The sequence below is a fragment of the Drosophila obscura genome, unplaced genomic scaffold (genome assembly GCF_018151105.1).
Source record: "Drosophila obscura isolate BZ-5 IFL unplaced genomic scaffold, ASM1815110v1 contig_4, whole genome shotgun sequence".
Classification (NCBI taxonomy): domain Eukaryota; kingdom Metazoa; phylum Arthropoda; class Insecta; order Diptera; family Drosophilidae; genus Drosophila; species Drosophila obscura.
Genome location: NW_024542828.1, coordinates 4,080,445 through 4,097,775, shown reverse-complemented (window position 1 = coordinate 4,097,775; position 17,331 = coordinate 4,080,445). Strand labels below are relative to the sequence as shown.

The following is a 17,331-nucleotide window of genomic DNA, read 5'->3' as shown; positions in this document are numbered from 1 at the left end:
CTAATTTAATGAGTAAATAATTACAGTGGGGATCAGTGATGAGTGGGAAAATCGTTAATTCCATGCGCAAATATTTTTTCCACAAAATTTCATGTCACTCCTAGCAGATTATGCCCACTGTACAGTGACAGTTCCCGCTTTAGCAACTAGATGGCGCTTTGGTACAATCCAATAGTTGCTGCATACTTTCAGGCTGTGTGCGTGTGTATAATTGACATGTGATTGACATGTATTTGACATTCGTCAAAAGGCGCTGCTAGTGTGAGTAGTTCCAGAAAGGGCCACAAAGGGCGCCACCTTAGGCGCGAGGTTCAAATAAAATTAAAAAAAAAATCAAAACAATTTTAAAATGTAATTTTTACTGTAAAACTGTGAAAAAAAAGATTTGTTTAAGAAAAAAAAAAGAAAGTCCGTGCACGCTTCGAATGCAGCATTTATTCCAAAATGGCGCAAATAAAAAGAATTTCTTTAGAAAAAAAGGTAATCCAGCCCAGCGTTTGAACCGAGGGACCCTGGATAGAACGACTTGACTTATCCCACTAGACCACATAAATATGTATATAGATGAGTGGTCGGCACACACACGTGTACGTGAGCGGGCAGGGCTAGAAGCACGAAGAATAGAATAATCTCTGCCTGCAATCAAAAATCAATACTCTGTCTAGCTTCAATGCACAAAGCATTTTGCAATTAAAGTCGGTGGTGTGAAATCTTTTATTGCAAATCAAATTTGAGCATTTTCTTCGCTTGAATAAATCACATCAGACAAACATAAATCATATATACTATAACCCCACACCCGCTGGTGCATGCCACAAAACAACGAAACCAAAAGCAGCAACAACAACAACAAACAGCGACAGGAAGAACAGACAAAACACACATCAGACATTATTATCATCTCGCTTGTGCTTGAGTGAGTTTCTTTGCCTACCCCAAAGGTCCACCTCCTGCTCCACTTCGGCCCATGTCTGGTGATATGGCATGATTCCGCGTAGGCAGTGGAGATCGGGGGCACAGTCCAGCGATTTGCCAGCATCCGTTTTGGCCCACTCCCCCGCCGCCCACTCGACACACACACACAGACACACGCTTCCTTCCGCTGGCTGCCATTGTCCTTTCGCGCCATGGCCTCCTCCCGTTCCTCCTGCCGCTCCTTTTGCTTCTGTTTCAGGTCCTCCTCCATTTCCTGCTCCTGCTCCTGCTCATCCCCCTGGCAACTTCAATCGCCATCATTGGGAAATGTGTAATTGAAAGGGAAGCTTTTGGCTTTGGCAGCAAGTCGGAGAGAGGCAAAGAAAATTATTTCGTTAACAAAAGGCAAATGCCAAAGGCAGAGGACAGGAGAGAAAGGGAAACGCACACAATGCAAATGGTGAAAGGAAACCGGAGGGAAAGAGGGGAATGTAGAATGGGATATGGAATAATGCAAGCCTGAAATATTTTAAAGTTTTCCTCGCTTCTTTTTGTTTGCACTGCGTTGTTGTTGCTGTTGCTGTTTCCACCCATTGTTGGGGGAAAGTTCGGGGAAAGTTTCATTTCCGACAACAAGTTACCGTTAGTTAGTTTGGTTTTTCGGCAGGGTTGTCACCATCATCCAGACAGAGCCCCCAAAAAGGCAAAAGGACAGAGACAGAGGACCGAGACATGCATTGCATATGCATGACTTGGCATGTAACGTGTGTCCCTCTCCCTCTCTCTGTCTTTCTCTGTCTCTGCAATGTTTGTATGGCTCTGTGTGTGTGTGTGTGTGGGGGTTTTTCTGTTTGATTTATGAGGTCAGAGACTCGTGATAATGAGCCCGGAAATTAAATCACTTTGACCGGAAGGATGTCAGGTCAAAAGGGGATAACACAATTGATTTCATATTCATAAATTCAATGAATGTTGTCAGCTTGTCAAGCCAAAGAGAGGGAGTTACATAACAGGGAGGGGGAGGGGGTTTGCTCACTGTTTGGGGATTACCAAAGTTCTGAATTGGATAGGGAAACGCTGCAGAAATGTCAGCTTAAGTTTGGTTTGTGTGATTTGAGGGCCACAGAGATGATTGCAGGGGTGGACAGAGTTGCCAGAGGAGTTGAATGGAATTTGTATTTGTTTATGGAGTGTGGTAACTCTGAAAATGTGCATAAATCTGCGATAATTCGAAATATTTAATTCTAAAATAATGGAACAGAATTCAAACAGTGCAGAGAGGTAGCACTTTCAATGATAATCATGAGAGTGGCAACTCTATTAACAGAAACTCCCCTTACTTACTGTTTCGCTATAATTAAATAGTCGGAAACTTTAAAGCACAATTTGAGGCACAACAACCACACACACACCCCCTCCATTAGTTACCCCCAACCCTTTCGATCTGAATGAGATTCGGTGACATATTTTTAAGAACTTGTCGAAGCATGCAATAAACAATTTGTCAGCGAAAGAGAAGCGCACATGCTTGAAGAACATATGTAAGAAGAACCCCGAAAAGCAGCCTCTTCGATCTTCATTTTAAGCCAAAACTTTGAACAAGGAACACGAACACGAGCTATAACGCAACTTTCCTCATTCTCTTCCTCTTTTGCAGAGTTTCAAAATCAAAATTGAGGAATACCAATTAGAGGATAAGGCTATTTAAGGATCAACCAACAAACAAACAAACAAACAAAAAACACCAAATCAATAGACGGTTATTTTGGCCAAGACAGCAACAAACAGAGGAACAGAGAGCGGAAAAACAAAACGCGGGAAATCATTTTATACCTCACACCACTACACACGTAACGTAACGTGACGTAACGTAACGTAACGTTTAAGAGAGACGCAACTGTACATTGTACTTAAGTGTTCAAAAAGGAAGGGTTAATTAGGTGAGTAATCGAACTATCGATAATTATCGATAAATGCTAAATCAGGTTTTCTTTGTTTCAGTTTACTTTGTATATAAGGAAAAGTAGCTAAAAGCACAAGGAAGGAACAGTAAAAGGAGCAGCAGGAGATTAGTCACTAGCCACTAAGCAGGAGTAGTCACCGATAAAACAACCGATAACCAATAACCGATAACCGATCATCCGAACGTTCGCACGTTCGCAGTCACGTTTCACCACGGAAGCAGCAGAAGTAGCAGCAGCAGCAGAAGCAGCCGCAGTTGCCGCCGCCACCGCCGCCACAATGACGATGAGTACAAATAACTGTGAAAGCATGACGTCGTACTTCACCAACTCGTACATGGGCGCCGATATGCACCATGGCCACTATCCGGGCAATGGCGTCACCGATCTCGATGCCCAGCAGATGCATCACTACAGCCAGAATCCAAATCATCAGGGCAATATGCCCTACCCGCGCTTCCCGCCCTACGATCGCATGCCCTACTACAACGGCCAGGGCATGGATCAACAGCAGCAGCAGCAGCATCAGGGCTACTCCCGCCCGGACAGTCCCTCCAGTCAGGTGGGTGGCGTGATGCCACAGGCACAGACCAATGGCCTGCCCAGCGGTGGACAACTGGTGGCCCAGCAGCAGCAGCCCCAACAGCAGACACAGACCCCACAGCAGCAGCAGCAGACCCCACAGCAGCAACAGCAGCAGCAGCAGCTACAACAACTGCCACAAGTGACGCAACAGGTGACACATCCCCAACAACAGCAGCAGCAGCAACAACAGCAACAGCCTGTCGTCTATGCCAGTTGCAAGCTGCAGGCGGCTGTGGGCGTGGGTCTGGGCATGGTGCCCGAGGGTGGCTCTCCCCCACTGGTGGATCAGATGACGGGCCATCATATGAATGCACAAATGTCGCTGCCCCATCACATGGGACATCCGCAGGCGCAGGTGAGAATGGAACTTCTTTAAGGGTAGATTTGGGGTGGATAACTTAAGGGTCGAAGGGTTCTAATTGCTTTGTTCTGTGATCTTACTCTCCTGCTTATAACCCAATACTCAATGCCTTTTCCCATCTTTCTCATGCTGCTTTCAATCAACCAAACAGTTGGGTTACACGGATGTTGGAGTTCCCGATGTTACAGAGGTAAGACCCCCCACTGAATGCTGCGCCATCCCGCCATCTCTCATTTAACAATACCCCCCTCATAAATGGTGGCTGGTTGAATGCTCTCTCTCTCTGTAACCCATCAAGTATTTACATTTAACTTTAATTCTTCATTTAGGTCCATCAAAACCATCACAATATGGGAATGTACGGACAACAGCAGACGGGCGTACCACCTGTGGGGGCCCCACCACAGGCGATGATGCACCAGGGCCAGGGGCCGCCACAGATGCATCAGGGCCATTTATCGGGCCAACATACACCGCCATCCCAAAATCCGAATTCGCAATCCTCGGGGATGCCGTCACCACTGTATCCCTGGATGCGAAGTCAGTTTGGTAAGTGTCAAGGAAAGTGATCGATAATTCCACGAAACGTATTAAGTGGAATTTTTCTTCTTCTTATAGTAGTGGGTTGAATGTAGTTTAGTCACCCCCGTTGTATTAGATTTTAGTAGCTCCAATTAGTAGTAGTCGTGCATACAACAACAAGAGCAAAGGAATTCAATTCTATATTAATTAATATAAGTTTTCAGCTCAAAGGAAGTTTAACAGCGAACCTGCTTGCGTACCACTCCACTTAACATGAAACTGCTTTCATTAAGCAGCATACTATAAAGCAGTGCGATGCTTGCACTGCTTGTGTGCCGATCAATGCTCAAGCAGAATACGCGGGAAATTTGAATTTCTGAAAATGGAAACACATACAAAATGCCTTTAAAAAATTTGGAAAAATCTTTAAAATTATTTTCAACTAATATTTATATTCTAATAATCTTCAAAATTTACATAAGCTGCTAGAATGCATAAATATTGCAAGGTCTAAGCGAATTTCAATGCAAATTTCACTCTACTTGCGTTTTAAACCAAGTCTCTACCTTCTGTCACCCTCTTATGTATCCTCTCTGTCTTGTGTGTCTGCTTGTGTATTCACGTTTCGACGACCTTGACACGTCCGGGTGATTTCACTTTATTGCCTTGGCCAATTGCTCGACATTAGGCGTAATCCATCTGCAATGAGGAGACGAGTCGCGTCGCCTGCTGGCTCTTCGATACCTGACATTCGCCTCAATTTTTGCAAATTTCCCAAATCCCAAAAATCGATGAATGTGAAAAGAGGTTTTTGCGGAAGAGGTGCACACACAGGACTACACAGGACAGGACAGTGCAGAGTTCGTTCGATCCGAACACAGAAGGCGGTCCTCTCGCCTAATGCAAATTGACAATAGAAAGCGAAAGAAAAAGGTTTGTGCCAAAAGATGCCAAAGATCCGTAACTAATCCCCCGAAAATAGAGCGGAGGAAGGAGACAGGAGGAGGAAACCATGTGGTTCGGTTTTAGTTTTAGTTTCAGTTTCAAAAGGATGCGCGTTGCATAAATGGGGGGAGAGGTTGGTTTCCGATTCGATTTCCTGGTAGCAGAAGACTCTTTTCTAAATATAGAATACCATTTTCACTTTCCCCTGTTTCCCTGGGTGAAAGTGAACAGCCGTCCTCTCGCTGTTTCTCAAGTGTTTGGTCCTTTCTTTCGCTGTGTCCTTATCCTCCGGTGACTGGCCCTGGACCCTGGCCGCGCGTCATTACTGGAATCTGGTGGAGCTTTTGCGGCCTGTTTCGTCCTCCTGCTGCTGCTGCTGCTCCTTGGTGTATTTTTCGCTGCTGTTGTTGTGGTTTTTTCTGTGTTGCGTTGTTGTTGGCGTTGCTTTTTTTTGCGCCAAAGCCAGATTGAGATGTAAAGCAGAATTGATGAGCGCCATTAGTTACACGTTATGTGCAATGGATGCCATCAATTTATTAATCTCCAGAACACGCCGAGGCTCCGAGAGCTCCAGAGATCCAGCTCTGGGCTCCTCCATTCATAGCACCGCCATCGCAGTGGTCGCAGTCCGCAATCCGCAGTACCCGACCTGGCCACTCTGTCCCCTTCTTAATCCCCCCGCTCCTGCTGCAGCCTCCCTGCTCCTTACAACACCACTCCTCCTTTTGTGGCGGCAGCAAGAGAATAAATAAAAAGAACGCGCCTAAAAAAAAAACACACGCCACGGTGACATGAAGTTTTTCCTTTTCCTCTCTTGTCTTTTTTTTTACCTTTTTGCTTCTTTTCTTTATTAAAAATGAAGCAGCAGCCAGAGCAGGGGATGGGCCTGGGGGGAGAATTAAAGCCTGGAGTTGCAGCTTGGAGTCCGACTCTCAAGTGGTTTTTTTTTTGGCTCTGGTCGCGGCGGCGTCTCCCGCGGCGGCTGCAGCGGCTGGGGCATTCTCACTGTGCCACAACATGATCCCCGAAGCTTAAGTTACGATGATTAAATGCATACGAGTTTATTTCTGCTTAGGTATCTTTTTTTGCTCGACAGTGTCCCTGGCCTCTGCCTCCGCCTCTGCCCATGCATCACTGTTTCCCTGCATTTTGCATAGCCCATAAATAGAGGAGACAGTGGGACCAAAAAACGCAAGAAATATTTATGCTGTTAGCTGCTTTGAATTTTTGTAAATTAAGGAACGGTAAGGCAGGTATTTTTGCAGGACTTTCTAAGATTTGTTTATTAAAACATCCATCAATGTTAGATAATGTTAAAGGAAATAGTGGAAGATCGTACAAGAACTTTATTTGCAAAGCATCGTTAGGTAATGGACAAGTCTCTCTTCGCCATGACCTTCTATAGCGTTTTTTTTCTAGGATGTTCTTTAAGATTTTCTTTTGTAAATCCTCTTGAATTTCTTATTGGTTCTTTCCCAAGATCTTCTCTAGAATCTGGCCCAAGTTGACGTCAGTTTTTGTTGATTACGGGGCTTATTAGTGGTAAATTCCAATACATTCAACCTATATTTAAATATTCAATTGCCATAAATATCCATTATTACATTACGTATTTATCTGTGCCAAAAACTTGTAAATACATAATCTCTCTAGCCCATTATATTCTGGGATTCATCTACTATAAAATATCCATACAAATCCCGCCGTGTTCTTACTTTCCACTGTACCAACACACCGATTGTAACCACTTAACGCCTGGACATATTTCAAGCGTTGCATTAGGTTGCAACAGCAACAACAAAAAGCGGCACAAAGGTTCCGATCGTGACGGGGCAAGGCGAAGAAGAGACGACCCCAAAGAAAAGCGAGAACCCCACAGACAATGTCCACAATGGAAACCAAAAAGGGAGAGAAGGAAAGACGAAACTCGGTTTCAATTAAGTTGTTACTCATGGTCTGGTGTCCAGGCTGCCTGCCCCGAGTGCCACAATGAAGTGCCACCTCTCTGACCAAATCCCAGCCTCCCCCCACCCCCCTTGGCACTCTCCTTGGGATGTTGCGTTAATGTTGTTTTGATATTTACCAAGTTTCAAACCGATTCCTGTTCTTCCTTTTTTGTCCCTCTTCTATTTGATAATTTGCAGAAGGAAAACTTGCTGCAGTCTGCCGTTTGCCACCACCACCACCACCTAATCCTGTGCTCTGCCCCCATGGATGATGCTGCCCGTCTGCCTGGGCTGCCTGCTGCTGCTTGCCGTCGACTCTTTTCGTGGCCCAAACGTTTTTGGGGTCATAAATTTAAGCGACAGTCAACAAATATTTGCAACAAGTGTTTCTACATTTCTCCACTGGGAAAGAGTTTTATTTGTTGCGCCTTCTGCTGGCTGCCCCAAGGAAAGGGCGCATAAATGAATTTATGATTGGAATTCACATTTATTCATTGCCATTCACACTTATTTATTGGTAAATCTCCCTCTCTCTCTCTCCGTTTAAATGTATTTACCAAAATACAAAATAGAAATGCCACTTTCTGAGTGGAAAAGAAACAGAGAGAAAAGGGCAGACTTTTCCGCCAAGAACTTTTCAATTCCTTTCGAGTATGAAAAGTGCACTTCATTGTGCGCATTATAAGCGACAGTTGCCCCACCCCAAAGTTAGGGATGGAGGGGACAGGGGGAAGGACCTTCAACCTGTCAGTGGGGGTAAGACAATGAAAAGAACTTCCTTCGTAGCCAAAAAGTTGCACGTTCGTTGGCTGCTGCTTGCTGCTGCTGGATGGCTGTAGAAAAGTTTTCTCGCCCTGGCTTTTGGGTAAAACGTTGATCCCGGCCCATCATCCGTTTGGCAGTTGCCAGCAGCAGCAGAAACAAAGAGGAGCAAAAGAGAGAGAGAGAGAGAGACAGGAGGACAACGATGGTGTGGGGGAGAAAAAAAAACTTCTGGACTTTGTTGTCTGTTGGCGCTGCACTTAATGTCCTGAAGAGTTTTGCTTAACTTGAGGATTTGCGCGCAAACTACTTTTCGATGGCAGCAAAAGAGAGAGAGAGAGAAAAGAGACAGGCAGAGAGACAGCTACAGCGAGGGAGAGGAGCACAGGGACAGGTTGAGAGGCAAGGAAAGAGACAGCTATGAGGGGTGAGAGGTGGACAACTACTTAGGCAGACGATTGCCATGGCTTAGATGTGTCCACGCTGGGGCTGGCATCGGCATCAGCTTTCAGCTTCGCGACCACGCAGCCACACAGCCACGCAGGAGCCTTCCTTTTCAGCTTTCCAAAAGTGAAATTGTGTTAACGCATTTTCCTCGGAATACATATATATATATATAGATATATTTTTTTCTTTTTCCTGGGGGGCAATTTAAGCAGTCGGATCAAAAGATAATTTGCCAAATGCGTGAAGATTTTTTTCCAAAAATAAGAGAGGAAAAAACTTCTAGAATAAAACCCTCATCCCTCAGTCCTTCTCCGCCCCTCCCACTGACAGTTTCTGTCAAAAAATTTGAGCAACGTGAAGACCGAAAAAAAATGACACAGGAACTTTGGGGATCTCCCTTCCCCCCTCCCCAACCACACACAAACATCGAGAGAGAGAGAGAGGCGAGAAAAGTTTAATAAAGCGCTGCAAATGCGAAGAGGAAATTTCGGTTTTATTTCGCTTTTCCTCTGGCCCAGCCCCCAGGCCCATTCCCGGCCCCTGCTCTTGTGGCCAGCAGCTGAGAAGCGTGAAATAATGGCAACAGCTCGCCAAAGGTCCTTTGAGGGGGGCCCTCCTTTGGGGCCGGGTCAGTTTGTTCCGGTGGATGTTGGTTGTGGCTCAATCGCAGCGCTCGCGCTGTATTTTTCGGTTTCCATTTCCATTTTTTTCCCCCATCTTGTGTTTCTGTTTCTGGTTTTCTCTTTCTGTTTTTGTATTTTGGGATTTGGCCAACCTTTTTGACAAATTACGAATATTATTCATGCAGCAATGAAGTGAGGAAGATCCCTCCTCCCCACCCTGGTGGGCAGTCAGCCTCCCCCGCTTTCGGATTTTTCTCGCTGTGTCTCTTGTGGTCCGGCATCATCTTGAGCCTCTGCTTGGAACAGACGCGCCACCAGCTCCATGGATTTAGAAAGATTTCCAGCTTAAAACTATTCGAAATGCAGCGAAAACCATCTTTATGATGGGGAAAACATCTGAAAATATCCTTCCATTTAATAAATATTAATTTTCAGTCTGCTTTGAGTTATCTGACAGACTGCAAGTGTTTTCCATAATATCCTTTCATTATAGTTGTCATTACCCTTACCACCAATTGAAAGCTTTGCTACCAAAAGCGGGGGACATCATCCTCAAACCTGCCCTTCTCCAACCCCCGTCATCGTCATCAATGTCAGGCCACATGTTTCAATGGCTGCCACGCCACGCCACGCCGCCGCCTACCACTACCATGATGGAAGCGTTGCTCAGTTAGCAGTTAGTGCGAAAGAGAGAGAGAGAGAGAGTGATGCGAGATAGAGAGAGGCAGAGGGAGAGAAATTTCGGGTTTTCGCTTAGGGATATGATAGGAGCTGCTGCTCCGTCGACTGCCGCTTGAGTGAAGGCCTGCTGCTACCCTGCCGCCTGTCTCTCTACTCTACCAAAGTCTCGGGCATAGCATGTTTTAGTCAGCTGTCAAATATTTTGACATGGGTAGCAGCCATGGTAGCATCCAAAATGGGGGAATGGAATGGAACATACATAGTAGAGAATGCGGGAGAAAACAACGAAAACGAACAATCCAATGACTCCGCATAGTTCTCTTTCCTTCTTTCTGGTTCTGCTTTTGTTTAAGCGATAACTAAATAAAGTTTAAAGTCCCCTTTCCTCTACCCTCTACCTCTACCATGCACATGTCCATTGGGTTTCCTTTCCCGTAATGAATGCATTCATAAGCCCCAAAAACCAACTGCTCTGCGATCCTTTTTCTTGTTATTTTTTTTAGTGTCAACTTTTGTCGATTTTTAACCCTCTTAAGTGCTTAACAAGTCCCAAATTAAAAATGTAGCCAGAGTCTCCTGAGATTATGAGGGAGAAAAAAATGGAAAATTAAAAAACAAAAAAACTGGTAACAAATGATCCACTGGTCAATGGCAATATTTAATTGTGGCTCTAACTCTTACCTCTACGAAAAATTCTTTGACTTAATTAAAAAAAAACAAAAACCCAAAAGAGAGAAATTGTGGGGGGGACCGGGACCACCAGTCAAAGACATCAAACCTCGGAAGGATTTTTTGGGATATTTATTCCGGTTGTCTCTCTCCTTTTTTTGTTCCGTTATTTCCCCAAAGGTCGAATGGGACCACAGAAAAGTTTTGCGACGGGAAAAATACGTCAAATATGCAAAACAATCAAAAAAAAAAAAAAAATAAAAAGAAAAAAGGGAAGAACTTTTCTGTTAGCCAGAAAAAAGCTCACCCACTTCCAGTCTTCACTGCCAACTCCCCCCTCCCCAACAGCATCAGCCGCTAGTCATCGAATGAGTTTGCGTTTTAACACCACGCGAAGCTTTAGAACAGCGAGTGACATCAACGGCCACTGCCACTGCCACAGCCCCACCTCACCTCGCCTTCTCTGTGTGTCATGCCACACACGAACACTCTTCAGTCTGGTGAAAAATTTATCAACTTACGATCATAAATAATAATCATTTTCCAGCGGCGGCTCGCGTTTGTCTGTAATTTCCGCAATTAAAAAAACATTTACTCGCATTTGATGTGAGCTTTTGTTGTTGTTGATGTTGTTGTTGTGCCCCTCGCTTGCCCCCTGCGCTTGCCTGCCTGCTCGTTGGCTTTTCGTTTTGTTTACAGCTAAATGCATTTTTGCATCCATGACATGCAGCTTTTTGGCAAAGTGAGAAACGAGCGATGGATGGAAGGGTCGCGAGGGGTGGGGACCACCCAGGTGCAGCAGCAGCGACAGCAGCCGCTTGGGGCGTGGCTGGGGGAAGCCTTAACCTCGCTGATAAATGTGCAATTAAAAGTTACCTAGAAATAACTTCAAGAATACCTCATTGTATTAAGCACTTGCATGACAAGGAATTGCAGTTGTTGTACGCGAGCAGGAGAGAGACTGCATGGGCAAGTGTCGTAAATGCAAAAGCAATTGAATAGGAGAGAGAGAGTAATAGCAGAGCCCTGAGAGAGCGACAGCGGTATTGGTATTGAAAGGTATTGAATTCGTTTCAGGGAGAGAGCGCGTACAACTAAGTACTGGCTAAACGAGTTACTTGCTGCATTGCGGCATTTGTTTCAGTGCAAAATAATTTATTTATGTATGCCAATGGCTCTGAACCTGTAAGGTCATTCCCCTGGTCTATATAATCTTAAGCATTAATACTCTTCCCCCTCCGCGTATGCTCATGTGCATGCCCTCGCGGGCATAGGCTGCAATGGGATGGCAACAGTCTCGTTTAGCCAGTACTTGAGAACAGCAATGCAATGCTTATCGCACTCAGAGAGTGTCGAAGCTTGCTCTCATACTTAATCTCTATTCTAATTATAGATTATATGCCTTGCCCACTCTCTCTCTCACCCACTACCTGCTCAAGATGCTTCTTCTTTTGGAATTAAACCCATTTCATGCCCTTCCGCGCACCACACGTTCCCGTCCATTGTTTTAGTTCCGCTTGGATGCGAAAAAAACGGCAGCCACAGCCAATATAATAATTTATGGCAAGCATTATAAAATAGAATTTTTTCTCTGCTATTAAATAATAATAATGTTTTTGTAATTTTTTTTTGCCCTGCTTCAACGAATTTCATAAAATGTTGTTGGCAATTATTTTAATGATTTCCTTTAAACGTTAACCGACACACACACACTCGCACTCTAATGTTATTGTGTGTGTGTGTGTGTGAGAGGGAGAAAGAGCAACTATACAGTGTGTGAGAGAGAGGGAAGAAGAAATGGAATAAAATCCATTATGGAGCCAGCCCCAAGAGCAGAGTGTAATAAACGAGTAAAATGGTTAAAATGGTGGCCTAATCGCAATTTAATTACAATACGGCTTTCATATCAAAAAGCATTAATGCCCCCGTCCAACCACCACTCAACCATAGCACTAGGAGTATGGGGCGTGGCACGGTGTAGGCTGGCAAGGGGTACACACTCCACATGTATCGCTACTCTTTTTTTTTCATATTAATTGTTTCACCTTTATTATATTTCTGTTGGTGATACCCCACAACCCTCGTCTTGGATCCACTCCAAGCGCCCGACCGAGCGCCTCTTGAAAGCGCCATTAATGCGTTTATAATAATTTCTCAGCGCTCAATCCGGAGCTCCTGTTCCACCGCGCGATCAAGAGCAGCTCGCCCCAATGTATCTAAGGAAAACAATCATTTCTTCATTGTGTTCTCTTCTACCTCTCCTCACGCTCTGCTCTTCTCTTGCTGCTCCTCTTTCTCTTGGTTTTCTGAGTGATGGCTGCATGAAATGTGCAAAGGCATCATTAAAAACAAATTTCAGAGAGCGCCCGCTCATAAATTGCCAAAGAACGCCTCGCCCCAACCCACCCCCCCCCTCACTAACTATCCATCCCACTCGTAGCCTCACTCTTCAGCTAGATCCAGACTTTTCAGGCATGTTTGTAGGTGTTTTCATCAATTAAAATAATCATTTATTTGCAATGCATGCCCTTCCCTCTCATGCAGCTGCCTCTCCATGGGGGTCATGGTGCTAGGGGGGTGTACTGCTAATTATCTGCGAAAGCTTCTTCTGTTACGTGAAAGGGGGGGGGGAAGGGAAAAATGGGTGTAAATGTAAAAATGTAAATGGAAATGGGCTTGGGAGTGGTGCATGGCTAGGAAAAACTTATTAAGGAAAAGGTACTCTTGGCAGAAAAAGTATTCCATTTTTGCTATAGATATACATATGTATGTATGTCCAATCTGTAATTCAAGATATATCCATATGTAGGTTCCTCTTTAGTATCTCGTAGTAGCCCATGAAAAAGCCTGCCTGCCCTTTTAGTCACCATCTGGGTGAAAGTCCAGCACATTTATTCCGCTCTTAATCCGCTCCTAATACTCGCTGGATTTCCCCCTGTGGATTCTAGGCCGACTGCAATGTGGTGGGGGCAAAGGGGTGTGGTGGTGGAGGCGTGGGGGATGACCACGCACGCTTTTTGCCACAAATCTTTCAAGATTTTTTCTGTAGCTTTTGCCGCTGCCGCTGCCACAGCCGCGACTCGTCTAACTGATGATGATTAAATGCGAATGCCTCGGGTTATAGACATGGCATCAGTCGTGTCATTTAAAAGAAGGTAGCAGCGCGCTCTGACCACCGCTGTGTCGCTCCACAGCGGTCCCCCCGCAGCCACCACCACCCCCCTGTGTTCTATGCGATTTGGATTCGCGCGCCTTAATGGATGCCGCACAAAAACTGATGGGTGGGGGGAGGGGAGGAGTAGAAAAAAAATATATATGTATAAAAGAGCTTATGATGTAATGACCTCGAGCCAGAGATGAACATTAAAATAAAAAAAACATTGGTCGAGCGAGTTGAGCAAGACAAATGCTGAAGATGTTATTAAAAAATAGTTAAGGCATTGTCCCCGCCCCCCCCCGCCATGCTTCCCTCTCAACCGGTATGGGTAGGGGGCACGGGGGAGGCAGGCACTCCAAAAAGTCTCTCCACTGATTGCCGCTTGGCGTGGCAACGTCTTTTGACCGTTCGACCGCAATGCCAATGCTGCTGTGGCCGCCTTTCAATTTCCGGTCGAACATTTTCAGGAAAAACCTACGCTCCACCCCGAACTAAAAAAAACACTAAAAAAAATGGCTTCACACGCTACCAAACCATTTCAATTAGGTGGGGTAGGGGGAGGAGGCAGCAGTAGGGGCTGCTGTCCAGACTATGGCAATGGCAATGGCCATTGACAATTATAATATTTGCTGCGTATTATATTTGACATATTTTTCCCTTCGCTCCCCTACATTTTCATGATTTTTCCCTCCTGCCAGTAGCTCTTTTTTGTCATTACCAAAATTATAATTATAGTAAGTGTCATTAGGCGCCGAACTCATTTGGTCGGTTGCTTTCCAAGTGGTGTACATGGAGGGGCACGGATCGGGGGCAGCTCCCATAATTATGCCGAATTATTTTACAGTTGTGCCCTGGCTACCGTACACAAAGAGAGCGGTGGGCGAAGAGGATTGGGGGGCTGAAGAGAAGTTTGAAGGTGAAACTGCACTTGACTGAATCACTGCCATGATATCTCCTCTCTGGTTTACGGACAGCGATACCCAACAGACGAGGGGACAGTCAGGCGGAGCGGAGACCGCATCGGGGCCATAATTAGTTACCTTGTCCGTTCGCCGCTTGATGTCCATGAAATCTCCGCCAGGGTTTAATCCAGCAGAGAAACAGGATTTAAGACAGAACGAAAGATGGATGCCCTAACAAGAACAAAATGCAGAAAGGGGAATATCTTGGTGGGGGTATTGTGGAGAATTTTGGAGAATATTGGAATATTATTTTACCTACCAAAAAATAGTTCTTCTCTGCAAGATTTACTCTAATATCTTCCGAGCTACTCCTCCGTCAAGATCCGAGATCGTTCCCATATTCCCACTACCCAAAGGAAGTGTAAAACCCAAAGAATTAAATCCAGAGTTCCTATCGGGATGGCCGCCGCCACGGAGGGCAGCCCCTCATCTCTCGGACCTCTTTGGTTCGTTTTTTGACAAGTACAAATATCCGAATTCGGTAAGGTTGTCTTTTAATCAGCCTCCGCCTGGGCCTGAGCGCTGAGCGCCTTTACTTCATGTGGTTTTGCGTTCCATTCAGTTCCCCTTCTCACGTATCTCCTACCCGCTCTGGGGCACAGAAAGAACAAAAAGAACACACACAAAAATGTGTATATTATGTGTAGATATGTATGTATATTGGCCTGCTCTTGTTGTTGTACTCGTACTCGTATGCATTGTAGTTGGATTTTGGATCTGTAGAAATATATAGTAGATGTTGTACATTTGGTGGCCAGTGAAGCGTTGCATTGATTTTAATTGTGAATATTTTTCCCCTTTTGTTTCTTTGGAACCAACAGAACGCAAACGTGGAAGGCAGACGTACACACGCTACCAGACACTGGAGCTGGAGAAGGAGTTCCATTTCAATCGGTACTTGACGCGTCGGCGACGGATCGAGATTGCGCACGCCCTCTGCCTGACGGAGCGCCAGATCAAGATTTGGTTCCAGAATCGTCGCATGAAGTGGAAGAAGGAGAACAAGACGAAGGGCGAACCGGGATCGGGCGGAGAGGGCGATGAGATCACGCCACCCAACAGTCCGCAGTAGAGACAGAGAGAGAGAGATCGCATTGGACACACACACTACACACTATTAAATGAATTTCTATCCTAAATACAATTTATGTTTATTTGGAGAGCGCAACAACAGAATTTACTTCGATCCCAGAGGACTATCTATCTACTACCCCATGTATCTATCTATCCAATCCAATCCAATCCGTTGAAACCTAAAAAAGAGAAGAAAAGAAAAGAGAAGAGAAAACTATACCTACAACTTAGTTAATTGTTATTATTTTCTACTTATTATTTAATTTTACACGAATTGCAAATGGAGAAAGGATAGGCGTAAAGATAAAAGATAAAGATAAAAGATAAATGATACAAGTAAAGCGTAAAACTCAAACAAAACCAACTCATGTGACCTCAGATCTAAATAAGCTATATTTAAATATAATGCATATACCTATGGATAACTATACATGATACCAACTAAAGCTAAAGGCAAGGAGTTATATGAAAATAAATCTATATATGAAGCATATATACGTACTACTATATACACGATAACACTAGCTCTATGCGTCATAAGTAACTGTACGATTAACTTATATATACACCCCTCCCCCCAATAAACCCTAAAACTAAATCAATGTTTGTAGCAATCTTAGCGCAAAATAAATTACAAAAAAAAAAAACGAAAAAGAATAAAAACAAAACCAAAATGGCGTCAAAATCCATTTCCCCCCATAAAAAATAGATGAAAGAAAAACTATAATAAAGATCTTTTGCCCCTAAGTGAGGAGTGTCTGCAGATTTAGACAAAGAAATACCAAAACCAATGGAAAGACGTTGCTTAAAGTAAACAAAAACGTTTTACATATACAATAAAAACTATAGTAAAAACAAAACAAAAAAAAATATATTAAAAAAAAACCAAACAAAATTTGTATAAATATTTTCGGCAACTTTTGAACTTTTGAAAGTCTCTCTCCCAATGGAAATTTTAGAGACCTTTTAATTTCGTTTTTATGTATGCTTTCTTTTTAATTTCTTGTGCAATTTTTTAGTTCTTGCAAAAAATAAAACTCGAATTAGGTCGTAAAGGATATAAAGTATACCGAAATGAATAAAAAAAAAAACTATGAATATTGGCAAAAATGAAAATGAAATTTATATTGTTACAGAAACGAAGAGAACAGAAAGAATATGTATAAATAAATGAAAAATAAATGAAAACCCCATGTAAAGTAGATCAATATTAGAGGAAGATAAAGAGAGAGAGAGAGGAGGGTCCCCATTTGAATGCAGAACGATTTCTATATAGATATACGCATACGCCTAACAAACCACACTATATGAATGTATGTACGTAACTCAAACTCAATTTCCACAGCTGTGGAAATCCATATACCAAAGCAAAAGGAAACGAAAATGAATGGATAGCAAGGGAAAAACTATAAAGCATCATATGTTTATATGTAGATATATATAATTAAACACACAAACACACACCTAAGCATAAAGCATGTAACTTTGTAGAGAAAGAGTTTCGTTTTGTAAATCCAAAAAAAAATGAAAACAATAACAAAAAACAGAAAACAGAAAAAAAAACCCAGACACCAGTCAAAAAAGTGGAGGTACCAATATGGAGCCATGAGAGGCGGAATTCCACTCAATCCAGATACGTAACTTTCGGCCTCATTCTGTAAGAAACTAAATTAAGTTTCAAATCAAAAACAAAAACGAAAAGATAATTGGAAAATAGAATG

At 43.7% G+C, this 17,331-nt stretch overlaps 2 protein-coding genes across 6 annotated transcripts in view; both read left to right on the top strand.

Moving 5' to 3' along the window:
• The window catches only part of LOC121404747, a 100,709-nt gene extending 98,072 nt beyond the window's left edge, over window positions 1-2,637 (top strand). The window contains exon 3 of one of the 2 annotated variants that reach the window (XR_005968179.1): window positions 2,573-2,624. The gene's annotated coding sequence lies outside the window, so the exon portion shown is untranslated. Of the gene's footprint in view, window positions 1-2,572 lie in introns of both variants that reach the window. The other variant, XM_041594953.1, reaches the window with a different exon arrangement.
• A 1-nt stretch (window position 2,638) lies between these two features.
• On the top strand, window positions 2,639-16,465 carry LOC111071338 (homeotic protein antennapedia). Of its 4 annotated transcripts, none has more exons than XM_022362641.2 (5): window positions 2,639-2,855; window positions 2,917-3,816; window positions 3,974-4,012; window positions 4,152-4,371; window positions 15,358-16,465. In XM_022362641.2, the coding sequence occupies exons 2-5, from the start codon at window positions 3,157-3,159 to the stop codon at window positions 15,606-15,608; spliced, it is 1,170 nt and encodes a 389-aa protein (XP_022218333.1). In that variant the 5' UTR covers window positions 2,639-2,855; window positions 2,917-3,156; the 3' UTR covers window positions 15,609-16,465. The 4 variants fall into 4 exon arrangements, with proteins under 4 accessions (XP_022218333.1, XP_022218325.1, XP_041450886.1 ...); XM_022362633.2 differs by having other exon boundaries at window positions 4,152-4,383; XM_041594952.1 differs by lacking the exon at window positions 3,974-4,012.
• Window positions 16,466-17,331: the final 866 nt, after the last annotated feature.